Source organism: Corvus hawaiiensis, chromosome 1 (assembly GCF_020740725.1).
Source record: "Corvus hawaiiensis isolate bCorHaw1 chromosome 1, bCorHaw1.pri.cur, whole genome shotgun sequence".
Taxonomy (NCBI): Eukaryota; Metazoa; Chordata; class Aves; order Passeriformes; family Corvidae; genus Corvus; species Corvus hawaiiensis.
Window position 1 is genome coordinate 3,512,858 of NC_063213.1, and position 23,531 is coordinate 3,536,388.

General features: G+C 40.3%; 1 protein-coding gene across 2 annotated transcripts; it reads right to left on the minus strand.

Moving 5' to 3' along the window:
* Positions 1-2,734: 2,734 nt before the first annotated feature.
* On the minus strand, positions 2,735-22,492 carry GHRHR (growth hormone releasing hormone receptor). Of its 2 annotated transcripts, none has more exons than XM_048316752.1 (13): positions 22,353-22,492; positions 18,624-18,729; positions 17,957-18,064; positions 16,665-16,765; positions 13,996-14,093; positions 12,432-12,564; positions 11,392-11,545; positions 10,119-10,179; positions 9,944-10,013; positions 8,320-8,411; positions 7,700-7,829; positions 5,619-5,660; positions 2,735-3,705 (listed from the first exon to the last, which is right to left on the minus strand). In XM_048316752.1, the coding sequence occupies exons 1-13, from the start codon at positions 22,407-22,409 to the stop codon at positions 3,583-3,585; spliced, it is 1,275 nt and encodes a 424-aa protein (XP_048172709.1). In that variant the 5' UTR covers positions 22,410-22,492; the 3' UTR covers positions 2,735-3,582. The 2 variants fall into 2 exon arrangements, with proteins under 2 accessions (XP_048172709.1, XP_048172787.1); XM_048316830.1 differs by having other exon boundaries at positions 2,735-3,725.
* Between the last annotated feature and the right edge of the window lie 1,039 nt (positions 22,493-23,531).

A 23,531-nucleotide genomic window follows, 5' to 3' on the forward strand; every position in this document is an offset into this window, starting at 1 on the left:
GTCCTGCTCTAAGGTCAGTGTCATTATCACTGTGGGACGTCCCTTGGAAGAGGTACCAAGTGTTTACTGTACCAGGGCTTGAATCATAATTCAAATAAAACAAAATATTGAAAAGCTGTCCTTGCTTCACTGAAAACTGAAATTATTTCATGATGTAAAAACATTAATAGTGACCTCTCTTTGATGTCAGGTAAAGACAGAAGAACCAGGAGTGGTGGTCATTATGGGATACACTGCTTAATTTTGCTGATACAAAACAAATAGTGATAGTAGGACAGAATTTGCCATTAAAATAACAGTTCTAGTATGTGGGGAAACATGCAAGGCACTAAGCTAGACAGAAAAAAGTCAGTGTAAAAGAGTTATTGCCTGACTAAGGGCAGATAACAAAATGATGACAAAAGTCATGGGCAAAACTGAAAATGCCACCTGAAGGTGAATGTAGAAGAAACTAATCAAATGCTCCTGCAAAAAAAGAAAAAAAAAGAGGGATATTTTCATTCAAAAAAAAACTAATTGGAAGGTATTGCTTATTTTTAGGTATCTGGCAGGTGTTTTTGAAGGTAGGAGCAGAAAAGTTAGCCAATATCATACAATGAGTTGTGATATGACACTAAGGTCGAGACCAAGTGGCTTAACTTGCACCTAAGAAGGCAGAAACTTGAAAATAACACCAAAAACTGGGTTTTTTTTTTCTTTCTGCAGCCTGCAGTGAAATCAGCTGAAGCTCCCATGCCATGAAGCTCCTTTTTACTTCTGTCTTTACTCATTGCATTGTAAACCCTGTAGCACTTTGCTCACCCTGGGAATAACTCTCTACCTTCAACACAGTTTTTCGTTGCTCTGGCCCTACTTCAAGTGAAAGTAAATCCCACTTAGCCAAATTTATTCTTCAAAGGTTAAGGAGTTTCTGCTGCCTATGCTTTTCATACTTGTGTTATCAAACCTTGCATGTGACAGATAAGAACTTGTAGAAAAATAATCTTAAGTGATGTGTGCACATGCTCCTAAACTCATGTTAAGACCAGTAAAAATAATCTAAATTCAATGCAATTCCCTTCCTGAAAAGCCAAATTGCTTAAATTTTTGAACTCTGCTCAACATTTTATATTCAATATAATATTTGCTACAAATGTATGGCAATCCTAATCTCCACGTCATGCCTTGTCATAACTTGATATTAATACTCTAATTAAATAGTTTGAGTCATTTCTTCTGATTTTAACCACTTCTGTTTCCAGTTTCAGCCATCCCCCAGGAAAATATTCCCTGTATAGTAGCCAGGGTTTATTTCAGGAAGGGATGAAATGATATCTGAAGATTCCTGCCCTTTTTCATGCTAGAAAAAGCTAGAAAAAGCTGAGATGACTGGAAAAGGACAAAGACCCAGTGTATAATAACCCTATTTAGGTGACAATGGATGGCACAGGTACTGAAATGCAGCCAAATAATTGTGCCTATTATAGATGATACAGAGCCAATGGAAATTATTTGGACAGACCAACTATTTTTGATGCAGAGGAATTGGGGGTCCATCCCTTAATCCAGGATTTTCTAAAAGCACAGAACAAGAGCCCTGAGAAGTTCCTGCATTCGTGTCCCCATCTGTTACTAACCCATCCATTTAATGTCAGAGTCATGGTGGCAATGTTATTTCAGAATTTCAGGGCCTAATTACAATCCAGAAAATCCATTTGATACAGTCAAGACTTACAAAAGTCTTGATATGACACTTGAAAACACTGCTTGAGGCAAGGAGACCAGAAAGTGCCATCACACATCCAGAAATCAGCTGAGCCTCACAATGGTTGATCTGTTCAGCAAAAGGAAGAATTTTATTTTTTTTTTTATTGCTTTTTCTCTTTTGCTTTTGGACCACGATGGTGTTCACAGTAAATTTGCTGATTTTCACACCAGCAGCAATGCACCAGCTGCAAGAAATTTTCTATCTAAACATTTCTGAGTAGAGATGGGTAAAATTTATCTATCTTTCTTGAGTTATTACCCCAGGCTCCATTGTAGCTGGTAGAGACCATGGTCTTTGGGAGGCTGAAAAACATTCATCTCCAGGAAAGAGCTCATGTTTACTGGTTATGCCACTTTTCCACCTGAGCTGAAGGCTGTGGGACACTGACAGCCACGTGAAGGCTTCTCTCCATTAGTCTCTTACCCTCCACCCAGATCACCTTGAATTCCTCTGGATAATGGAAGGAAACCAGCAAAAACAATATCTTGGGCTCCACCTTGTAAAATGTGTCCCAAGGAGTCACTGCAGAAATAGAAATAAACTCCTTCTCCCACCCTCAGGTCTGAATCCAGCCATTGCTGTCATTTTCACAGGTAGAAGAATAACAAGGAAAAAAACCACTTTTTTTTTTTTTTATTTGGAAGAGGAAAATGCCTCCTGGGCAGTCAGCTTTTATACAAAACCTAGGTGAAACAACATTCCACTTCTTCAAGTTGCCTGCAATTACCTGGCTACGGCAAAGGGGAAAGGAAGGCAAATCCACATTTCTCTGTTGTAATTTCTGTTGTTCAATCAGACTTGGCAGCTCACTGAAATGTTCAGAAGAGCAGAGCAAAGTGTATTGATGTAATGATCCTCACTAGCTGGTACAGCTTAGCTTTCTCCACTCCCTTCCAAGCCCTGATGTTCCCATCAAAGAGTTTAATCAACCTTTTAATCTACAGGTTACAACCAGCACTGAGGTAAAAAACCCCAAAACCAAACCACTCAAGTACAAACACTGGGAATCCAAGTTTATTTTCAAGCTTCTGAATGTTTTACAACACTGGAGAGCAAAACCAGTCACACATAAGAAAATATTTAGCAGTACTCCCAGCAGTCTCCTGGTCCATCTCCTGGGGGTCTCATTCTCTTTCTGTGCAAAAATTGTCTTTTCTTTTTCATTTCCTTGCAAAGAATTTCCTTAACGATTATCATATGGAGCCTTGGCCTTCCCAATGCCTCCCCTTTCTGCTACTTTTTTTTCTAACCTGGAGCTCCTGAAATAACTTCAGAACCTGCGAGTCTTATATCGTGAAATTGGATCTTTTTGCTACTAAAGAGTCAATATAAAAAGACAACACAAGAGGACTTTTAGTCATTGTGTTAGAGTTTATTAAGATGTTTGGCTTCTTGTTTGCATGTCTGCAGAACCAAAACATGAATGAAGACTGGACAAGCTAGATAAGACTCCGGCTCCTATAGCACGAGGATTGAATTCTGATTTCCAGAGGTGGTCACCTATGGAGTCACCGGAGGGCGCTATTGGTGAACATGCCTAAGCTCTATCAGTGAAAGTGTAGAAATGAACCAGAATAGGTGATTTTTTTGTGCTTTCCGTGATGCAGAGTTATCAGTGAGAGGGTTATTTTGTGTTTAGACGGTCAGTCAGGGTTTAATCTGTCACTGCAATGCTTGTCCTGCAAAAGAAGCCTCATGGTCAGAACTGTAGAAGTGGATCCTCCTCCAGCTTGCTCAGGATAAACTACAGTCGTTACATTTGATACAATTTAGTTTGTTTATTGTTTGGTTGGTTGGTTTGGTTTTTTTCTTCCCTCCAGGTCCTGGGACCCTTTTCAGCACACAGATGTGGTCATTTTCACCCCAGAGCTGGATGGCACAGTCCACCTGGTCCTCCTCCACTCTGGCACGAGTCCATATCTCTTCCCGTGCCACCTCCGGCCGATTTCCGTTTGCACCTCAGGAACAAAGGAAAAGGCTATTTTGTGGTTGAATACTGCTGGGGAACAGACCAGTGGGAAAGAAGCAGGACAGAAAGAGTGGCTAGAAAAGAAGAAAGCTTTTAGAGATCTCTGTCCAAGTTAGTTTCTGTTTTAGCTGATAAGGAGAAGTAGAATCTTGTCTCAGCATGGCCGTCTTTCTGCACTGATGAAAACTTCTTCTAAACGTCTGTCAGTACTAAGCTTGAAGTCTCTAGCACTGTGTAACATTCCTCCACCACTAAAATATTTTCTCAGCTTTTTTTATATATCTTCTCTTTTTTTTAAAAAGAATTCCTTTGAATATTTATTCTACAATCAATCTCACCAACATAGCCTACACAATTAAACATATTTGCTGCACATTGCCTGCTCTCCCTCAGTTGCTAAGGGATGTTGTCTTGCTTCCATCTGCTTCTAGACAAATATAATCTGCAGCAAGTTTCTTAATCAGCATTCACCAATTTGTGGCTGGGAAATAATGCTGCTTTGACATTAGAGACGATGAGGGGAAAGCCAGCAGCAGTCAGGAGCCATTTGCTGTGTGTTGCTGACAGCTGTGTCATTGTATATTGTGTACTGGCATGTTCACAGGAACACAGAGTGGGTCCAGGCCACCCACTAAATCCTCCTGTCACATCTGATTCTTATTAGGAATGTGCCTCCCCAGATGTTTAATAGGAAGGGAATTTCTGTATTGAAGTGCTGTGTGTCTGGGAAGTGAAGCTGGATGTAGAGCTGTGGTCTGTGGTTAGAAGGGATTAGGGTCATTAGTAAACTAATGACAGGAGTCTTACCTAAACACAAGCATCATTAGAGCAATCAATAATTCACAGCCATAAACTCGACCAAAAGGCTAAGAACTGTTAAAATATTTTAAAATATTTAATTTAATATTTCAGAAATTTCTGATAGAATTCAGAAAGTTTGGCCCATGGCACAGGTAGGTGATTAAATACTGTTTGAAAGCTTAATCAGCCCTGGACTTTAAACTTGGAAAATGAAGATTTAGTCAATACAGTCCAGGGAGTCTAGATCAGGGACAGAACCATCTCCTAAAAGCACCTTGGACTCTATGGGGGATGTCCTCTCTTGGGGGTGAAGGATGGGCATATATGGAACAGGATTCTCCTTTTCAGGAGCTGCAGACAGAATTCAGCGGAGTGTTAGTCTGAAACTGAAACCCAGTCATATTCTAAAAGAGCAATCTCAGCTACTCTGGAGTCAGAAAAGAAGGGATAATTCTGAGGTTTCAACGTATTCTAAAATACGGAGGATAAACTTTCATGTTTTCTGTACAATTCATTTAAGATACATTCCTATCACTATATCTAGACTGTGTAAATGGCCCTGGACACTAAGCTAAAAGGACAGAGTCCTCTCCTATCAACAGTAAAATTCTGAATTAAATATTCTAAACAGAAAAAGAGATTTATCAACATGAAGAAATACTGGGATACTTCATGAGACTATTAAAAATGATAAAAAATAATATTTCACTGTTGGGCAAAGCTCATACATTTAAATTCTTTCCAATTTAAACATAGACCTTTGGTAAATGGAGATCTCCCTGTATCACTGAAGCAAGTTTTATTTTCAGATCTGGAATTAGCAGGGGTTTTCCAAGCCCTGCTATAGGACAAAAATGTGCAGAAAGGATAGAAAATCTTTGATGGAGCAGCAAAGTAGTAAAAGTTCATTTCTCCACTAGATGGCTTCATTCCCATGAAGATAATTGAAATGAAATTCATCAACATTGTTACCCATGTTAACAGTCATAAGAAAATGAAAGATTTGATCAGTTTGTATGAAAATGATGGTTAACTATATATTTGCCACGGAAAGCAGTTTTTTAGAAGATATATCTGATGTATATGATGGTGTTTCCTTACCTCTTGGTTCAGGAAACAGTAGAGAACTGCCACAATAAACCCCTGGAAAAGACCAGAAGAAAAAGTTTTGAGGGTTAAGACAGCTTGAAAAAGCCACTTGCATTATTTGACTTCATGGTGGTTCTGTGAAGTAGTGAGTATCACTATAGGTGGAGGAATTGCTAGAAATTGGAAGATAATTTGTGGACCTCCAATAAAGCTGAACAGCCAGATAATCACCTTGGTAGTTGTTGGAACCCTGAGTTCTGAGAATTTCAGCCTTTCAGTGCTGACAGACAGTGATCCTCAGAAGCACACTGCATTTGACCTGAAGCCTTGGGAAAGGTTTCCCGAACTGTGTGATAACACTGAGATTGTTGCTGTGTAATTAAAAGTTATATCACTGGGTAGAATATGTAGAGATGTAGAAAAATTAGGTTTATGGGATATATGTAACAGTATGGAGGATTTGGGGTGTGGATTTGTTCTTCTTCTTTTCTCCTTCTTCTTCACAAATCTGGGTGTTCTGGTATTGGGTCAAAAAACCCGCAGTGAGGATCATGAATAGTTAGCTATTGGATTATAAGTAAAAACAAATTAGTTGGCATTCCATAATTGGGTAATCTGGACCTTAAAAGACCTTGTCAGTTAGAACTCGGGGCCATTTTCACCTTGTTAACTTAGGGGCACTGTATTATAGATAAGATATAATAAACATTTAAGTCCAAAGATAAACTCCCAGTCTCCTGCATTTTAATTCGAACTCTGAGTAAAAGAACTCACGAAACAGAGCCAAAGAAGAAAAGAAACTATAAAAGAGAAAATTAATAGGTAGTGGCATTCCATCAAAATCAGTAACACTATATGAATTCACAAATGTAACTGATGATTATGAAAGTGTGGTCCGTTCTCCAGCACAACACACTGAGAGCTGATTCTTTATGCACTCTAAAGAATGTAAAACAGAGACTTCATGGATGGAGCTCACACAGCTTTCCAGTCAAATCCTGTGTCTTTGTGGAGTATCGGATGAGACCGAATTCTGGCCTATTGAATGTGTTTGTTAAGATTGTGAACTGAGATAAACCCAGGACAATCCTAGGAGGTCAAAGGACGTACATGACTAGATCCTGCTCAACACCTCAACCTTTTATTCTATTAATTTATTCATTGAACTGTTCATTAACTCAGTGAAGGTCCCCTCCCTGTGCAGAGGGTCAGGATTAATGGGCAGGGTTTGTTGGGCAGGATTGACACAATGGATTCAATCCTCAAGAGGAATAAACCAGCACAACTCATGGATTGTTGGTGATGCTCCCTGACAAGCGATCCCATGCAGCCATCCAGGGAAAGATCTGCTCCCTGGGGAGGTTTGGTGGTATTCCCATGGCTGCTTCTTGTGGACCGAGGTGAAGCACCAGGAAAGGGAGGGAAGCAAAGGGAAATTGGGTCCTGCCCAGCTCATAACTCCAGGAGCAAAACCACCTGGAGGGACATCAGAGCAGGAGTTCTTCTTGTTGGCATCAAGCTCCTCAAGCTGTCCATGCCCTGTGTACCAATGCAGAAAGGTGGGGGCATCAACCCAATGTTTGCAGGAGGGAAAGGGATGTGGAATTCCTTGGGACAGCAGCCTGTGTGGGGCTGGTACACGTACAAAACACTGTTGATGTTTTATTGTCAATTTATCCTTTGACAAAGAATTAGGAAGGGGGCAGGACCTACAACTTCAATTGCCTCTGGATGATTTAAATCAGCCCAAGTCAGCTTGATCTTGTTAGTGAAGTCAGGGAAGGCAGGTGGATAAGTACTGGTAGCAAAGATTTTCCACACTTGACTTTGGCCCACCATCCAAGTTACACACTTATCTGAGATCTTGGCCTTGTGTTCACAAAATCTGCAAAAATCTTTAGTCCAGCCTGCATCCAGGTAGGATTTGTCACCTCTTCAGATATTTTAACTCAGCAAAGAACAAGGAACTTTGTGAACAAACACTGGTTTCAGGATCCAAGGATCATTTGTGTGCAATACTTCTTGTCATGAGGACACAAGGCTAAAACAGAAAAACTACTAAGAAGAAACCGAAGGATCTGTGGCAATTTTACCTGAAAAGATCCAATGCAGAGCTCTAAGTAAAGCCGAACCCCCAGGCTGGTATATTCTGGGAGGAAGTTGAAGACGATGTAATGGGTTCCAAATAATGGAATTAAAAGCAGAGTGGACCTTGAGAGACGTCTAGAACAGGACATGAGAAGAAGAAACTTAAGGTTATTTAAAGTCTAACGCACTCAGTGTGCCGCAGTAGTGAACAAAAGTTAAAAAGAAGTCAATCTATATAAAAATATATATAAAATAGAAATAAATATGCAGGCTTCCTTTACAGTTCTCATACAGAGAAAGGCAGCTGTAGAAGGTAATTTTTCCTGTCCTAAATAAGAGATCTAATTCAGATTCAATTAATGGTTTTCTTGTCTCTTGATTTTAATTGGAAGGCAGACAGCTGAGCTGATCTGGATGCATCCCATTGGCCAATATTAGGTGAATTGAGTCTCACCCTTTGACTAATTGCCTTTGGAATGGGATAAGGTTGGGAATCTCTAAAATTTAATACCAATTAAACTGAGACCATCTGTGACACTGAGAAAGTGCTTCTCTGTTTAGAAAAGATTACATAATATTTTATTATCAAAATAATTGATTTAAAAAAAATTATTCCATACACTACCTGTACTGAGAAGAGTTATTGAAGTTGATTTGTCTAGGGTCTAGTTTTTTCAGCAAAATTCTGATGATGTTGATGAATAGGACAAAATTGACCTGTTCACAGTATTTGCGAAGTGGGAGAGAGGAAAAAGAAAAGGTTAATTTCTGATGTAAAACTTTGCAGTGAAAATCTGGTTGTGTTTTTTTTTTTATTTCAGTTATAGTGTAATTTGTGCAGTTTCAATGTAAGGTCATTAATGCTATTCCTGTTGGCAGCATTCAAGTATTTAAATAAGTTGCATTCCTGCTTGAAGAAGTGGCTGAAGATGAAAACTTGAGAATTTCACTTTGTTCAGCAAAATATTTTCATCAATAGCTTGTGGGACTCTCTTTTACCTTTTGTAGCTCATATCAGTCGGATTCTCCTTAGAGATTAATATTGTATTAAATTCTGACTGATCTGCTGATCTCTCTAGACATTATTAGTGGAATTTATCTGCCTAAATACCTCTACAATGAGGTATTTCTGTCAGAGCTGATCACCCTGTTCTGCCTTTGCAGTCAGTGGAGAACCAGCCAGGACGGTCAATAGACCCTCAGGTGGGGTTGGGGATGGATCACCTCATCCCAAGGTAGACATTTATTTTAAATCAGATGAATCACTTGCCAAAAGTGCCCATTTCCCTTTGTTGGCTCTGAAGGAGCCTCTGAGGAGCATTAGCTCAGCTCCAAAGTAGTTAAGGTCAATCCCAACTTGGAAATCCAATCTTCTACAATTGCAATTTGGCACAGCTTTATCCGGAGTCTGTGAGGCTGCTCAGTTTTCCACAATCAGAGGGATTCTTCCTGTGAATTTTTTTGTGCCTGTACACACCAGCTCTTCCTTAGGTGAGCCTGAACATTTAATTTTGCCTAAGAATGTCCTCATTTTACCAAAAGGTCCAACATCATTCTATCCATTAGTGATGCTCTGTGTACATGCCAGCAGAAGAAATAACGGAGATAGAAGGAAATGAAATATTTTATTGAAACACAGCAAGCTCTGACCAGAATTCAGCCTGAGATTCTTCACTCATGCTGTTTGTGTGTATCTTTAAGATCCCTTCCAACCCAAAGCATTCTGTGATTCCATATCCCTCACCTGCATGCATCTGTCCTCCAGTTAAATTAAGGTTTTAATAGCTGGCCTTAAGGTCATCCATTAACTCACTTTCTCAAACACTGCTTGGGTTTAATGACTTGTGGGAGTAATCAACAATGATAATCATTTAAAGCCCATCAGTTTATTCAATAAATGCCAGACTCAAGAGCTGTTATCACTGTTATCAGCTCTGAACAGAAACCTATTGCCCTTGGAAGTTTTGTATCAAAAATGTATGGCTTATTCTGAGCTTATGCTAAAATTTTGTTTTCAAATATTTTAAGGAGGGTTTAGTCCACTCACTTGCTATTTATTTCACCTAAACTGACAATTCTGTGAAAGTTTCAATGTTTGGAAGACAAACTTTTCAGTTTGCATTGGACACAGGCAGTCAACAGTAGAAATTCAGCATTCCTTTCCTACAACTCAGCAAATGGCAACCCAACTTTAACTCAAAAGTCTTTTTTTTCTTCTAATTAGTATTAGCAAACTCAGAAGTACCTACCCCCACAGAAATTATAATTGGTCCTTTGATTAGCCACCAGTAGGGAGAGCCTTGATTAATATCCCAGCATCTGTGGACATGACAGTAAGATTAGAAAAAGGCATGTATGTAATGACTGCAATCAATTAAAAGTATTACCCAAGAATATAGAACAATGTAGGAAACTATGACTTACGCTGTGTCTTCAAAGTAGAATTTTGCTAATATCCAAATAAGGGTGAAAAGTGTTGGAAAACCTGTCAGACATTTAAACAAAAGATAGAATTAATCCAAGCCTTGTCCACTGAAACTCTGCTGCAATGACACAGATCACTCATTTTTGAGAGCTGGAATTATCCTTTGGGGTCAGTTCCTATAACAGGAATTGTTTTACATTCAGTCTCTAAAACACCAAAAGTGATTCAGTTTGCCAAGGTGTCAGGTCTACCTTAACCTTGGGTGACAACAGGCATGGATTTCCCTCCCTCAACCAACCAGAAAATTCCTCTAAGTGCATTCACCTGCCACAGAGGAGTTCTCTGCTTTTTCCTTTACACAGCAACACTCTGTGGGCACCCACTTGGTTGCAGATTTCTAAGTCTGAACAATTCCATTTATTCCAGACAAGAACAAAATCAGGAGGAAGATGCTGCTGTTTCACTGCCTGTCCTGTTATTTAGTGGACAAAGCTTCTTTATTCATACAATAAAAAAGATGGGCTGTAGAAGTACTAGGACTACAAAAACCCCTGCTTAGGAAAAAAAAATTCCTTTTCCCAGACTGTGTAACTAAACAGGAGCAAGGCAGAATGTGCTCTGGTGTTTGTGATAACTCCTTAGAGGAAGCTGTGTTTTCAGTGGGGTGAAGAAGGTTAAGACGGGATCTCTCCCTGTGCATTCTTAAATGTGCATCATTTTCCACCCCTTTCAGAGGGGCTTTATTGCCATGAAAAACTTGATTGCTTTCTGTTAGTATGCACATAAAATAAAATGGAAGCAATTCCCAGGTTAGGTACTTCAGTTAGATCAGCTGGGTTCCACATGTAGTGTTTTCAATGGGAATGGATCATGGAATCGTAGAATCATGGAACCATAGACTCATGGAATCATGGAATCATAGAGTCATAGAGGCATACAATGGCCTGGGTTGGAAGGCACCTTAAAGATCACCTGGTTCCAACCCATAGGGACACCTTCCACTGTCCCAAGTTGCTCAGATCCCCATCCAACCTGGCCTTGAACACTTCCAGGGATGGGAAGTCCACAGCCTCCCTGGGCAACCTCACCACCCCCACAGTAAGGAATTTCTTCCATGTCCCATCACTCCAGGCCTTGGGAAAAGTCCCTCTCCAGCTATCTTGAACCCCTAGAAGTAGCTCTGTGGTGTCTGTGAAGCCTTATCTTCTCCAGGCTGAACAGCCTTGTTTAACATCTTGCCTTTTACTAATGTCCTGTGAAATCCGTACCTACCCCAGCCAAAGAGAACCAGCCACCAAAAATATCTTCTTCCATGAGAAAGGGATGAGAGCAGCAGGCAGTTTAGGTAAAGAGCCTCCACCAGCAGCCACATGAAATTGGTCATCATGAAATAGTGGCAGAAAACCACAGAGATCTTGCATTCAGTCTAGAGAACAGGAAAGTTGTAGTTTAGGGATTGCCTGGGGATACATCTGATTTGGCCATGGAGTAGACATCTGTAATTGTAGCTGAGTTCTACCAAGAGCAAGATCTCACTATTAACTGATGTTTAAACTGAGAGGTTCAAATGTAAAATGGATTTCTGAATAATAAAGCTTTAATCATCATAACACTTTGGAATCTCCACTGCCTTTTGCTTTTTATCTTGTATTAGAAATGTACCTTGGGCTCCCAAGCGTGTGTGATTTCTCTCACAAATGCACTGCCTTGAGTGTACCTTCAGTGCCAATTGCTCCTTGGGCAAAGGTTCAAGGAGCCATTTTTGTCCTTATGCTCAGCTCTAGAATTTTGCGTGGCTGTGAGAAATGCAGAAGAACCACCCCCTAAACCTCTGTTTGAAAATCATTGCCACGCTGCCAAGATCTGGGGCTGGATTAAAGTTAAGTTGATTGCCTGGTACCTTGAGAGCTTTGTGGTTTACAGATCAGAGCTTCCAGCCAGAACATGGAATCCAACATTTCCAGAAGAATAAGCTTTAAAAGTTGTCCTTTGATGTACTCAAAGATCTTCAGTTTTAGGCTTCAGGTTATAGAAACATAAGAGTGTAATGACACTACTTTGTTGCTATGTGAAAATCTAAATTTCATTTAGAGTACTGCAACATCACAAATTGATGTTTTAAGAATATAGGAGGGCATAAAGTACACATTCATGGAAGTAAAATATACTGAATAGAAGAATTATATAATTTTCATTACCAGGTTAGAAGGACAAAAAGCAATAAGTAGTAAAAAAGAGGCATGAATAGTGAAACCATCTAAAAATGGCACATAAAAACATCAACCACAATATCCTGCTTTTCATGTGCTTACTGTAGAGAAGCTGCAATGATCAATGCCTTCCTCCTGGAAAAGGACAGCATCCTTAATGAAAATGGCAATAGCCTTTAAGATAAATGTAAAAAAGAGCTGCACATGGATATAATTCCTGGGACAGCGAAGCCTCCTGGAAGAAAAGAAAAGAAGTCCCTCTGAGGTAATTAACTGAACTGTGCTGGCAGTAATTAAAATAAGCAATAAGCCCTTGTTTCATCTCAGGTACTTCCAGACACATTTAGGAAGAACACTTTGATTCACTGAGCTCTTTCAGAGAGAGACAGAAAACTTCCTCACGTGAAGCCATTCAGCCACAATCTACATCTTAATCTCTCTCCTTGTTATCCACAATTTTAGGGGTTTTTTCCTTACTTTGCCAAAGTTACTTTGATGAATTAAGTGAAAGCACAAAAGAGCTTGAAAACAATTTGGCACATCTACTTTAAATTCAATTTACACATCTACCTTAAATTCCCCGTTAACTAAGATTAAATTTCGACTGCTATTAAATACAGATTTTTGAGGGCGTTATAGAGCTTCAACTTCATTTTCACTTAAAGTTCCACTAAAAGCTGGATTCCATCCAGACCCAGTAATCTGAGGGTCACCTAATCTGAAAGTTTACCTAGAGTGTGCAGAATTTTATTGCTGACCTCAAATGCCAACCCCATTGTTAACTATGACTTTTTCCTCCCTATTGCTACTTGTCCTTATGTCCATTGTTTCTTTCTTTCCCCTCATTTGGGCTGGTTTGTTTTCCTGAGGTCAGAGTGGATGTCAATAAACATATCTGGTGGCTTCCAGACATGAACTAGGAACCAGCAGAGGTCAAGAAACTTTCCCTAGAGAACCCTGATTCTCACAGCATAATAATAAAGGAAACGTCTGCTTTTTTTTTTTTTTCTTTTTTTTTTTTTTTTTTTTTTCCCTCTCAGAAATACCAGAAATAAACAAAGATTAATAAAATAAATCCCACAAGGCATGGCAGCAAACATTAAATCTACGTTAAATGGTAAAATACTTTAAATACTCTAGATTGGACCTGAAAATACCTAATTGATGGATAACTCAGTAAGAGAGAATTCTAACTAAATGTGACCACATTCTGAGACTAACTTTAAAACGTGTCTTTAGTGGTAAATTTTTCAATAGTCATCTATGCAATGTCATAGGAACATTGATTCAGAATCAAGTCCTTTGTGTATATTTTTATTAACAAATTCTCTGAAGCCATAACAGGCAGGCCCACGCACTTTATGAAAAAAATCTTAATTCCAGCCTAAAGCAATTAAATTTTTCCATTGGTTCTTCAGGATCAAAGTGAGTTGCTGAGTTTTGTCAACTGACAGCCATGATTCATTTCCCAGATCTGAATCCTTTTATTCCTGACTCTCTCTGATCACCTGTAATTTCCAGCTTCAGTTTCATATTATTAAACCAACATGGCTGGAATTTTTTATTGTTATTCACCTGAATTTCTATTTGTATTATTTTGTTATGTCTAATGCTGTCTTCTGCAGTCTGAGAAATTAAAAGAATTGAGATTAGAGGACACCTTTACCTGAATGCAATAAGAACTGTCACAGCAATGATGAGGGAGGTGATGGACACGCTGTATCCCACGGTGTAGATGATCTTTATAGTAGAAAAGTAGGATTGCTATAAAAGAAGAGAATGATTTGTCACACAAGTTGCTGTTAAATGATAGCTTTTTTACTGATTCTGTCAGTTTTGCTTTGTTTGGTTCTTCCATTCTGTTGACATCCCTGACTGCCTTTTTTTCCCCTCTTCAAATCCCACAGTAAAATTCACCTTAAATCCTCATTACGTTTCTTTTGTGAAGTTCCATTCCACAGTTGTGTGGATACAGCCCAATCTGGTGCTGAAACACGTACTGATCAGGGTGGCTGGAAGCTCATTCATTAAAGCATAAAAACCAACACCAGTCCTTCATAAAGGCATTGTTAAAAATCTTATGCAATTTTTATAAATGCTGTATGTTCTACCACGTTTTCTCCCCAGCAGTAGCAGGACAATTCTGCTGGCAGCATGATGAACACAGAATTCTGTCAGCCTTTCTCTATTTTTCTCCACTTTCTTTACTTCCAATTTTGCTGTCTATTCTTCCTTTCATTTTTATTGTGTTGAGTTGTGTTGTTTTTTTCTGGGGTTGTTTTTTCCTCTGTTTCTCTGGCTGTCAAACTCAACTGTTGCTCAGTTGGAATGTCAGTCAAAATCCATTTCTATTTAAGTGGCTCCTCTGTCAGACACAATCCCTGAGTGAGGATAAGTTGACTTCAACTCTCACAGATGAAAGTAGAAAACAGAATGAATAAGCTCCAGGCTGCAAATCGAATTCCAGTCTTACATGGTCTGTCTCTTGGGTCCTGTTTCAATGTTTTTACAACCCAAAATCCACACAGCTGTGCAGTGCATTCCTGCAGTTCATTTGGGGAAGGGGAGATGCTCGCTTTTAGCCTTAAGCAGAACTTTAGGCATTATAAGACTGACACTGAGAAGAGTTTATTTAACTTATCTAGTGCTTAAAAATTAGCTGCCAAGATATGAGTCTGCAGTAGAACAAGAAGAACCTGGCCACAGGACTGATTGGCTTAATTGTTAGTACAATCCTGTTTCTTCTCATTCTTTTTCTTTTATAGTTAATGAAGGAAAACACTCTCAGAAGACAATTCAAGTCTTTGGAAAATGAGACCTTACTGGTTTCTGGGACCAACAAAAAGGATCACTACACCTGCCTTAGCAAGAGCAGGTTATGGAATCATAAATCCCTGACTGGTTGGGGTTGGAAGAAACCTTAAATATCATCTATTTCCCACCCCTGGATTTGTAGAGTGAATCCTTTGGTGCTGAGCACCCTGCATCCATGTGTCCAGATTCCTGACTATCCATAGCCTAATTCCATGGGCCGAACTTTCTTTTCTGGTCAGAGCACAGTAAGTGCACCTTGAATTTGCCTTCCAGTTTAGATTTATCCCTAAGAAGCCAGATGATCCTTTCTGAGAGCATCTCTCAGTGTGAATGCAGTAAGTGGGGATAGCCAAGAGATATCCCTGGAAAGCTCCCACCTGACCAAAGCACTAATACAGATCCATGGTGCAGTGATTAGCTCCAACATTCACGGTATTTTTTTGAGATCATTGAACTTAAATGGGGTGGAAACCAGGCACAATGGGGTTTTTCGTGTAGTGGATGAACTGTGAGCTGTATATGATTACCCAAATCCCTGACTGTGCACAATTCCAGCCAGCGCTCACAGAAGTACCTCAGAGCTCCAAAGCTTGCCAGGAAGCCTGGATGCACCACTCCGTGAGAAACATCAAAGCTGGGCTAGGCTGACCATAGCTGGCAACAAACCAGACGTGTAAAACATGGAAAATAATCAACTCTTTAAGTGGCTTACCCTACAACTGAGGAGTTTCCTCTAGGTAAAATAATAGAATCATCACAGAATGTGTTGGAAGTGACCTTAAAGAACATCCAGGCCCACCCCCTGCCATGGGCAGGGACACCTTCCATTATCCCAGGTTGCTCCAAGACCCATCCAGCCCCCTCCAACTTCCTGGCATGGGGCAGGCACAGCTTCTCTGGGAAACCTGTGCAATATATCCCCATGGTGATATGAACCATGTTCTTACCCTTATTAATTAGTGATCAAGCACTATATTGTCCCTGTGCATGTAACCTCGAGATATCACCAACACTGAAAATCTGGCTGAAGAAATACGTCAAAGTCTAATCTGCATTACAGAGATTACAAAGATTTTTGAGACTTTTTTTTCATTCTTGAATTAGATACTTCATGCAGGATGAGACAGCCAAGACCCCTCTTGTCCTCAGATATTGCTGAATTTGGAACAGAGGTCTGATAACAGCACATTTGCTCTACTGATGCTGTGAGAGTACAAATTCATCTTGCTGACTGATATTACTGGAATGTCTTAATACACATTTTATGAACATTTTGTGATACATGTCTGTCTGTTATACCCATGTATTTGTAGTTGGCTTTACTATTGTTACACCTGAATAATAAAACATTCTTAGTTATTTTCCAAAATAGGTGGCCAGAGTAAAAAAATGAGTTATATTCCATACTTAGAAAGAAATTTCAGTGTCTTCTGAGCTTCCCTCTGCAGTGACCTTCAGGAATAGAAAGGAATCCTATGACATCAGCACACCACTCACATATATTTATGTAATTAAACTTACTTCTTCAAGAGGAATTTCATCTTCTACAGGACAGGCCACATGGTAGGGAGGGAATGGGTCAGACCAGCCTTTTTTTGTGCAGTTTCTTTTTACCATCCCAGCTGAAACAGAAGTATTTCATTTTCTCAATGAAGAACCAGATAATATGGAAAATAAAAACCAGGAGAAGACCTCTGGCTGGTACAAGGTTGTACCAGGAGGAGAGGATCATTAGAATCTCCAAGAGTTGGTAGCACAATTTTTCTATGTACATTCAGGTCATCAGATATAAAATTTTGTATTTTAGACAAATACAAGCAAGGGGAAGAAGAGAGACAGGGCTGGAGATTGGAAGGACTAGGGAAAGAATTTTATCAAGCACATTGGAGAAGATTGGGAAGCACTGCTCCATAAATTTCTGCTCTGCACAACACTCTCATTCTTCTCCTCACTTCTCACTCTCGCTCTTCACAACGCTTCTCATTCCCACCTCCCCTGGGGCTTACTCTTCCCTAGCAGATCAGAAGTTGGGATAAGCAGCCCCTTCCATGAGGATAGCACACTTCCAAAACAAAGATTTATGAGTCAGATGAAGGATAATTCTGAGAATCCCAGGGCAGGAAATGAATGTGCACAGATGAAAGGGATTTTCCTTATCCCTCGTTTATAACTAGCATGTGTTGGGCGAGGCAGAGGTTGGGCTTTGCAGTTTCTTTTTCTTGTGGAACTGCCAAATCCAGGTCTTTCCTGGAAGGTGGTTTGCTCCTTGTGGGCTCACAGTTTGTTCCTGGCCATGCTCACCCAGAGAGGAAGCAGGCACAAAGGCATTAGTTTGCAGTTTTGCAACACATGGGCTGCTTCAAGGCCTGAATTCTGCTTTGTATCTCCAACCTTGGTCTTAAAGAGCAATCACGTTGTTCATTCCTCTGCCTTTCATTTCATCCCACACGAATCACTGCATAAATCTCAAGAAACCCCAACCTTAAGTTCTGACCTAGACAGCCTCCAGATGAGCTTTGTAGGAAAGTCACGCAACAAACTGATCCCAAAGCACATGGAAACCAAAGGAATCGCTCCATTTATTTCAGTATTTTTTTGATCCAGGGCCTCATCAGAGACCATGGAAATCAAATCCAGTTATGAATAATCCTCAAAATATGAGAAGAACTGTGAAAGCCCCTCAGATCCTACTAAAATCCTTGCAGTGCTTTGATCCATCTCATGGGAACATGAAAAGTTCTGTCTTCACCCTCCCTTTTTAGAAATGCTCTGGCCAGAAATGCAACAGGAGTACAACCATGGTAGGACATCACCTGGCTCCTTCATGAAGTGAAAGAGGATGTTTGGACACGGTAAGGCAAGAATCTCTCCAGCATCTGCCTCTGGCCAGCACAGCAATTTGTCCCAAGTTCTCTTGCAACCTCAGACAGAGAGCAAAATATATTTTTAAGCATGGTTATATTTGAGCAAAATGAAACCCCAAACCTTTTTAAACTTTGCCACTCCACCACTTCCATATCTTATAAAAATAGTTTAGCCACAGTTTTTATTCTATTATGAGAAATAAACACCCCCAGAGTGCTTTAGTTAGACCCCTGTGTTAGACTGAGTTTTCAGAAATGATGCAGTAAACGAAGAGTGATGCTGGAAGAAAGATCAGATCACTGTAATTGTTCAGCAGGTACCCTATTTTTAAATATCAACACAGCCTCCCAAACAAGCAAGCATGATGCCAAGGAATTGGACAAGGACATAAGGATTGACTCTGATAAATTGACTGTCCATATTTGAATGTGAAAGACAATGGAAAAAAGAAAAGAATTGGAAGGAATGGGAGTAGATGCAAGAAGAGCGGACGAGACAACAGCATGTGGGACCATAAATAAAACCCTCCTGTGCTTTGCAGCCTGGCTGTGTCCTCACTCTGGTAGTGGGTCTCTTCCCTCTCCCTCTCTTCATCCCTCACACATGGATGGATACCTGGTGATGTTGAATTTCCACGCTCTTGTGGGGCCTCCAGACACTCAGCCTCCTTTTTCTTCAGCTCTACCATCAGATCACATTCTGGGTGGACATTTCCAGCAACCTACAGGGAGAAGAGTTTTGGGGAATTGGTAAGAAGGGGTTGGGTGGGATCTCATCTTAAGTCCAGACTTACTTTTGCAGCTAACAGGGCTGGTTTAAGGACACAAAACTGTGCTTAGGGTTTCCATCCAAAGGCTGCCACTGTCTCTACACGAGCTGGTAGTTACAGCTCTGTACTGGAAGGTTTATAAATTCCTCTGGCTACATTCAAAATAAAAGATCTCTTTGCTAGGGCCTGAGTTTGAGTGCAGGACCCATTTACACCCAACTTTAGCTAGACCCTGTTAAACCTGGGCCCAGAAAAACACACTGCACTTGATCAGGCTCCTTTTCTCAACAGTGAAGGGCTCAGCACTGCAGGAAATGCTGCAGAACCTATGCACAAAAAAGTCCCTGCCAACCTCCAAAGAAACATCATCTTGAAATCACAAAAAATTACTGCAAAACTGTCTCCTGAAAGAGCTCTTCACTCCAAAAGGAGTGAATCTGTTCTCTCCCTTCTACCATCTGCCTTTCTTTACACAGGGTGGGAGGCAAAACTCCTTTCTTTGGAAAAAACACTCTGCACCAAAGCATTTGTTGGTTTGGTATGATGGTGTAAAGAAAAAAAGTGACACCCAGGGTTTTAACAGCAGGAAATATTCAGTTGTTTGGTCCTTATTTAGACTTACACAGACACCACAAGAGGATCTGAAGGCATCCAGAGAACTTTGGGCAGCAAAGGACAAAGTCTGCACAGGCTGTTACAGCCAGACTGCTGAGGATGCACCCACTGGGCAGGAGTGCACAGGACTATTTCACACAAAGAAAACAAAATGTGCCTTGTCCTGCCATACACACTGTCCCCAGTCCCAGAAGATCAGTTGTCATCAGAGACACTCTGACTCTGAGCTCTACGTCCTGGCCGCTGGTGCTGGTGTGCTCTGCATGTGTGATTATAGACATAAAAACACGGAGACAAAACAGAAACTAAACCCAGGATGAGACTTGCATGGTGAACAGGTGGCTGGCATATGGCTCAGCTTTCTTCCACCCAGAGAAGATTAATATTCAGGGAGTTTGGAAAATAACTCCCTGGCTTTCAGTTCATTCAGAGGGCAGATTGTATCCATCCCAATAAGCTGGTGCTTCCCCTTCATGTTAATGTCCACGACTCATGTTGGCCTGCAGAGAATTTGAAATGTATATTGACCAAAAAATCTGAGGCTCTCAGGCTGCTGAAGAGGGGTGGATTAATTACACAGCATTTGTTTTTCTGAGGTTTGGTCCCTGGTGGTTAAAAATGTCGTATCTCCACATGGATGCCCCGCAAGATCATCTGCTCCCCATTTACTGCACTTTTAGGAGGATGTGGTTTTCCTGCCAAATTTGCAGACAGCAGTGCCATGGATCAGTTTAAGGCAGCAGTGAAAAGCAGGGCTCCTTCACGAGGCTGACTGAAGTTTGGTGTGCGTGAGAGCAGGGTAACAGTGGATGGATGGAGCAGAACACAGACATTGCCCTGCCCGAAGAGGTGGAGATCTGATGTGTGGGATGCCCCAGGGTTGTCATCGAGATCAGTAAAATCAGCAGGTCTAGGGAGCCCCTCAATTCCTCTTCACTAAGAAATGCAATGTCAGGCGGAATTACAGAAAACTGACATCTGTCTTGAAAATCTTTGCTGTCTTGATGCCTCTTTTCATGCCAACATATATTCTTTCCCCCTTGTAGTCACCCCGGACAATAAATGAAGGAAACCTCCCTAACCATGGAGTATGACAGCTATTGAAAGAAGTAGCTTTATTAGTCAGTAGAAAAAACAGTCAAACCATTTACTGAAAATCTCTTTTACAACATTCTCTTGGTTCAGTGAACCGTGCCTGGAAAAACCTCAGAAGGAGGAAATGCACCCATTTGCACTGTTCTAAATTATTTCTCCTGGCAAAAAGCATTGCTAGATTTTGCCTGTCAAAAATCTCTTTGCTCTCTGAAATGTTCATGGCAAGGGCAAAGCTTGTTTGGCTCATCCACCAGTCCAGGAAAGCTTTTTTGTTCCTCTTGTTAAGTCTCCAGACTTGTGAGAACACTTTACCGCGTGCATCTCAAATAAAAAGATGAGGCTGATCAAGACCTGGTATTTAAATTGTTACCTCTTCCTTCAAGAAGAACTGACCTTAGGAGATGCTGTCACAGTTTATGTGCAAGTCAGAACTAATCACTCACTGCTTGAGCAGACACCGAGTGCCAGATCTGATATGACAGAAACTCAGGTAAAATAAACTAAAAAGATTTATTCCACTCCCAGGCTGTGTTTTAGGTATATTTATGCCCCTAAAGCATTTAACTACTTCCAGCAGACCCTCAGTTTAAGGAGACGAGAGTCAGCCTCTTAAGCAATCCAAACCTCTCCAGAAGCTGAGTTCAGCTCTTCCAGGGGAAACATATGATCAAATTAAACCAACAACAAAAACAGAGGGCTGGTTTTCCACCATTTTATACTCAAGTAAGGGTTGTTTACCTATCCTCTAATATGCAACACATGTTAGGAAATTTTTATTATACGCTAACACATAAACTGGGTTTTGATCAATCCATAATCATATAATAAGCAACCCAACTTTGCAGAAGAAAATTCTGCTTCTCTTGGGTAAATGAGACAGGTTCTTACAGAGACCTTCAGTCATATTTTAACCATTAGCACTCAATCTTGATATTCAACTTAGGACCAACCACATTTATCTACTCCTACTACAGGGAAGTGGGTTTGTCACACAGGTGATACAAAGGAATGTGTTGTTTCACATGAGAAAAAAATCTGTTCAGTCATTTCACAGTGGTTTATTTTTCTCAGTCCACAAAAAACCAAGCTGCTGTGCCACCCCTCCTGAAATGTTCCTTCAGAGAAGAGATTTCCAGGAAAGAAGAAAAGATAAAGGATATAGAGGAGGCATCACAAAGGGAAGATGCTGAAAATGTGATTATTCTCAAAAGCAAAGATAATATCCTTCCCCCAGTTTGAACAAGCTTTTCCTGATATCAGTGTGATCCTGGATCTTGGTTTGGCAATCTCTGTCCAAAGTGAAATATCACCAAGACCTCTGGACTTTTTAATGGCTTTGGATCTTTCTAAATCTGGCCTAAGCATCCCTGCTGGTCCCACTCCTCTGTTACCTGCAACATCTCAGCTGTTCACACACCAAATGACATGAATGCTACCACCAAGGCAGATGAAATTGTAGCAAAAAAACCTGCATAACCTGAAATTAAAGAAAACTCTATCAAAACTCAGCTGCTCTGGTGTAACAGTCCTCCTCCAGTTTCTTCTTCTTTGTCACTGTCTTTTAAAGCCCACACAAAATAAGGGTTTCTGCCAATTATGTGTTTCTCTTTACTGAGTGTGTCATAGGAAAGCAGAGAAATAAACTGATATAAAGATCCTACAATGTGGGTCCCTTCTGCTGCTTTTCACACTTTTCATTGCATCTTGCCTTGTTTAACTGGAATCCAAAGCAAATAGAGAGAAAAGAGACTCACAAAAAAAAATTAAAAAAATAAATCTGTATCTGACCATCTGCTCCCACAAGGAAATGAACAATTATTGAAACACAATGAAGTAAAAGCTTTTTTTTCCATGCAATTACTTACAAGCACTGCCAGACTCAGGGTGTGCAGAGCACAGTGGTATAAAGAACAAGAGTTCATGTTCCAAAGCAAAAGCCAGACTTCACTTCTTCAGCCTCTCTTAGCATCTTTCTCCTGCTTTTTGACTTCTCTGTCTCCTCTCAGGTGCTGATTTGAAGCATTTATATTTTTGCAGAGAAGTGACGTAACAGGGATGTGAAGTGGGAGATAAATATTAACAATTCTCTACGCTGTGTTTAAGCTTTCCAACTTTTTGACTTTGCTCAAAGACTGGACTGGATGAATTGAGTGACTGATGCCAAGATTATGGGAATTCTCTACCCTCCTGGCAAGACTCATTTCTTTCTTTTAATATAAAATGGTTTTAGGAGGGAAGGACAGCTCTAAATGTTGCTAGTCCCATAGTAAATCAACATGACTGGCATAAGAGAAACCCTTTCCTAACAGTTATTGTCAATTTTTCCTAATGAAACATTTTTCTTAGTGTGGCTCCAGTGTATCTGCATGTTTTTCTGGAGTGTGATGACCACAGTGCTACACTTTAAAATGCAAAACCAAAGCCTACTAACAGGCATGTGAACACAAATTTTGCTGTGTGCATGACAAGCTTTTGATTTGAAGGCAAAATTCACACCGGATCCTTCCCAGTTTGCTTCAGATTTCTGAAGGTTCAGTGTCTAAATGTCAATGAGTCAACCCCTTTAGTCAAAGTATAGAAATACTGTACTCAGCTCATTCATCTCATACTGAGCTTCAAGGCAGGCCAGGTGAATACCACTGCAGAAATACCTATTCTCACTCAGCGTTAAAGGAAAATGTATTTCACTTGCTATCAATTTGTACCATTTTGATGGACTTCGAATTCCCCATCGACATTAGACAAATGTTAACATTGCAAGACCAGAGACACAAGACATGAAATTCCTTTCAAATATTGTTCTCTGCTCTTCTATTCTCATATCATGCCATTCCTTAAAATCAGTTCTTAACCCCAATTCTCAACTTCCCACAATGGTCCATGCTACAACTCTGCTTTCATCTCTGGCACTGCTTTGTCCCTCAAACCTGCTCATCTTTCTTCAATTATTTCAAATGTCTTCTGACTGCTTATCTACACAGATTGTGGGAATGCTGAGAGCCTGCAAAGAAGCCTCCCACCTCCCAGAGTCACCACAGCTACGA

Coding starts and splice junctions, on each gene's coding strand:
- GHRHR (XM_048316752.1), bottom strand. CDS start 22,409: ATGAACTCTTGTTCTTTATACCACTGTGCTCTGCACACCCTGAGTCTG. Junction 18,730..22,352: donor CCCTGAGTCTGGCAGTGCTT/GTAAGTAATTGC, acceptor TTCTCCCTGTAG/GTTGCTGGAAATGTCCACCC. Junction 3,706..5,618: donor ACTGTTTCCTGAACCAAGAG/GTAAGGAAACAC, acceptor TTTGTTCCTGAG/GTGCAAACGGAAATCGGCCG.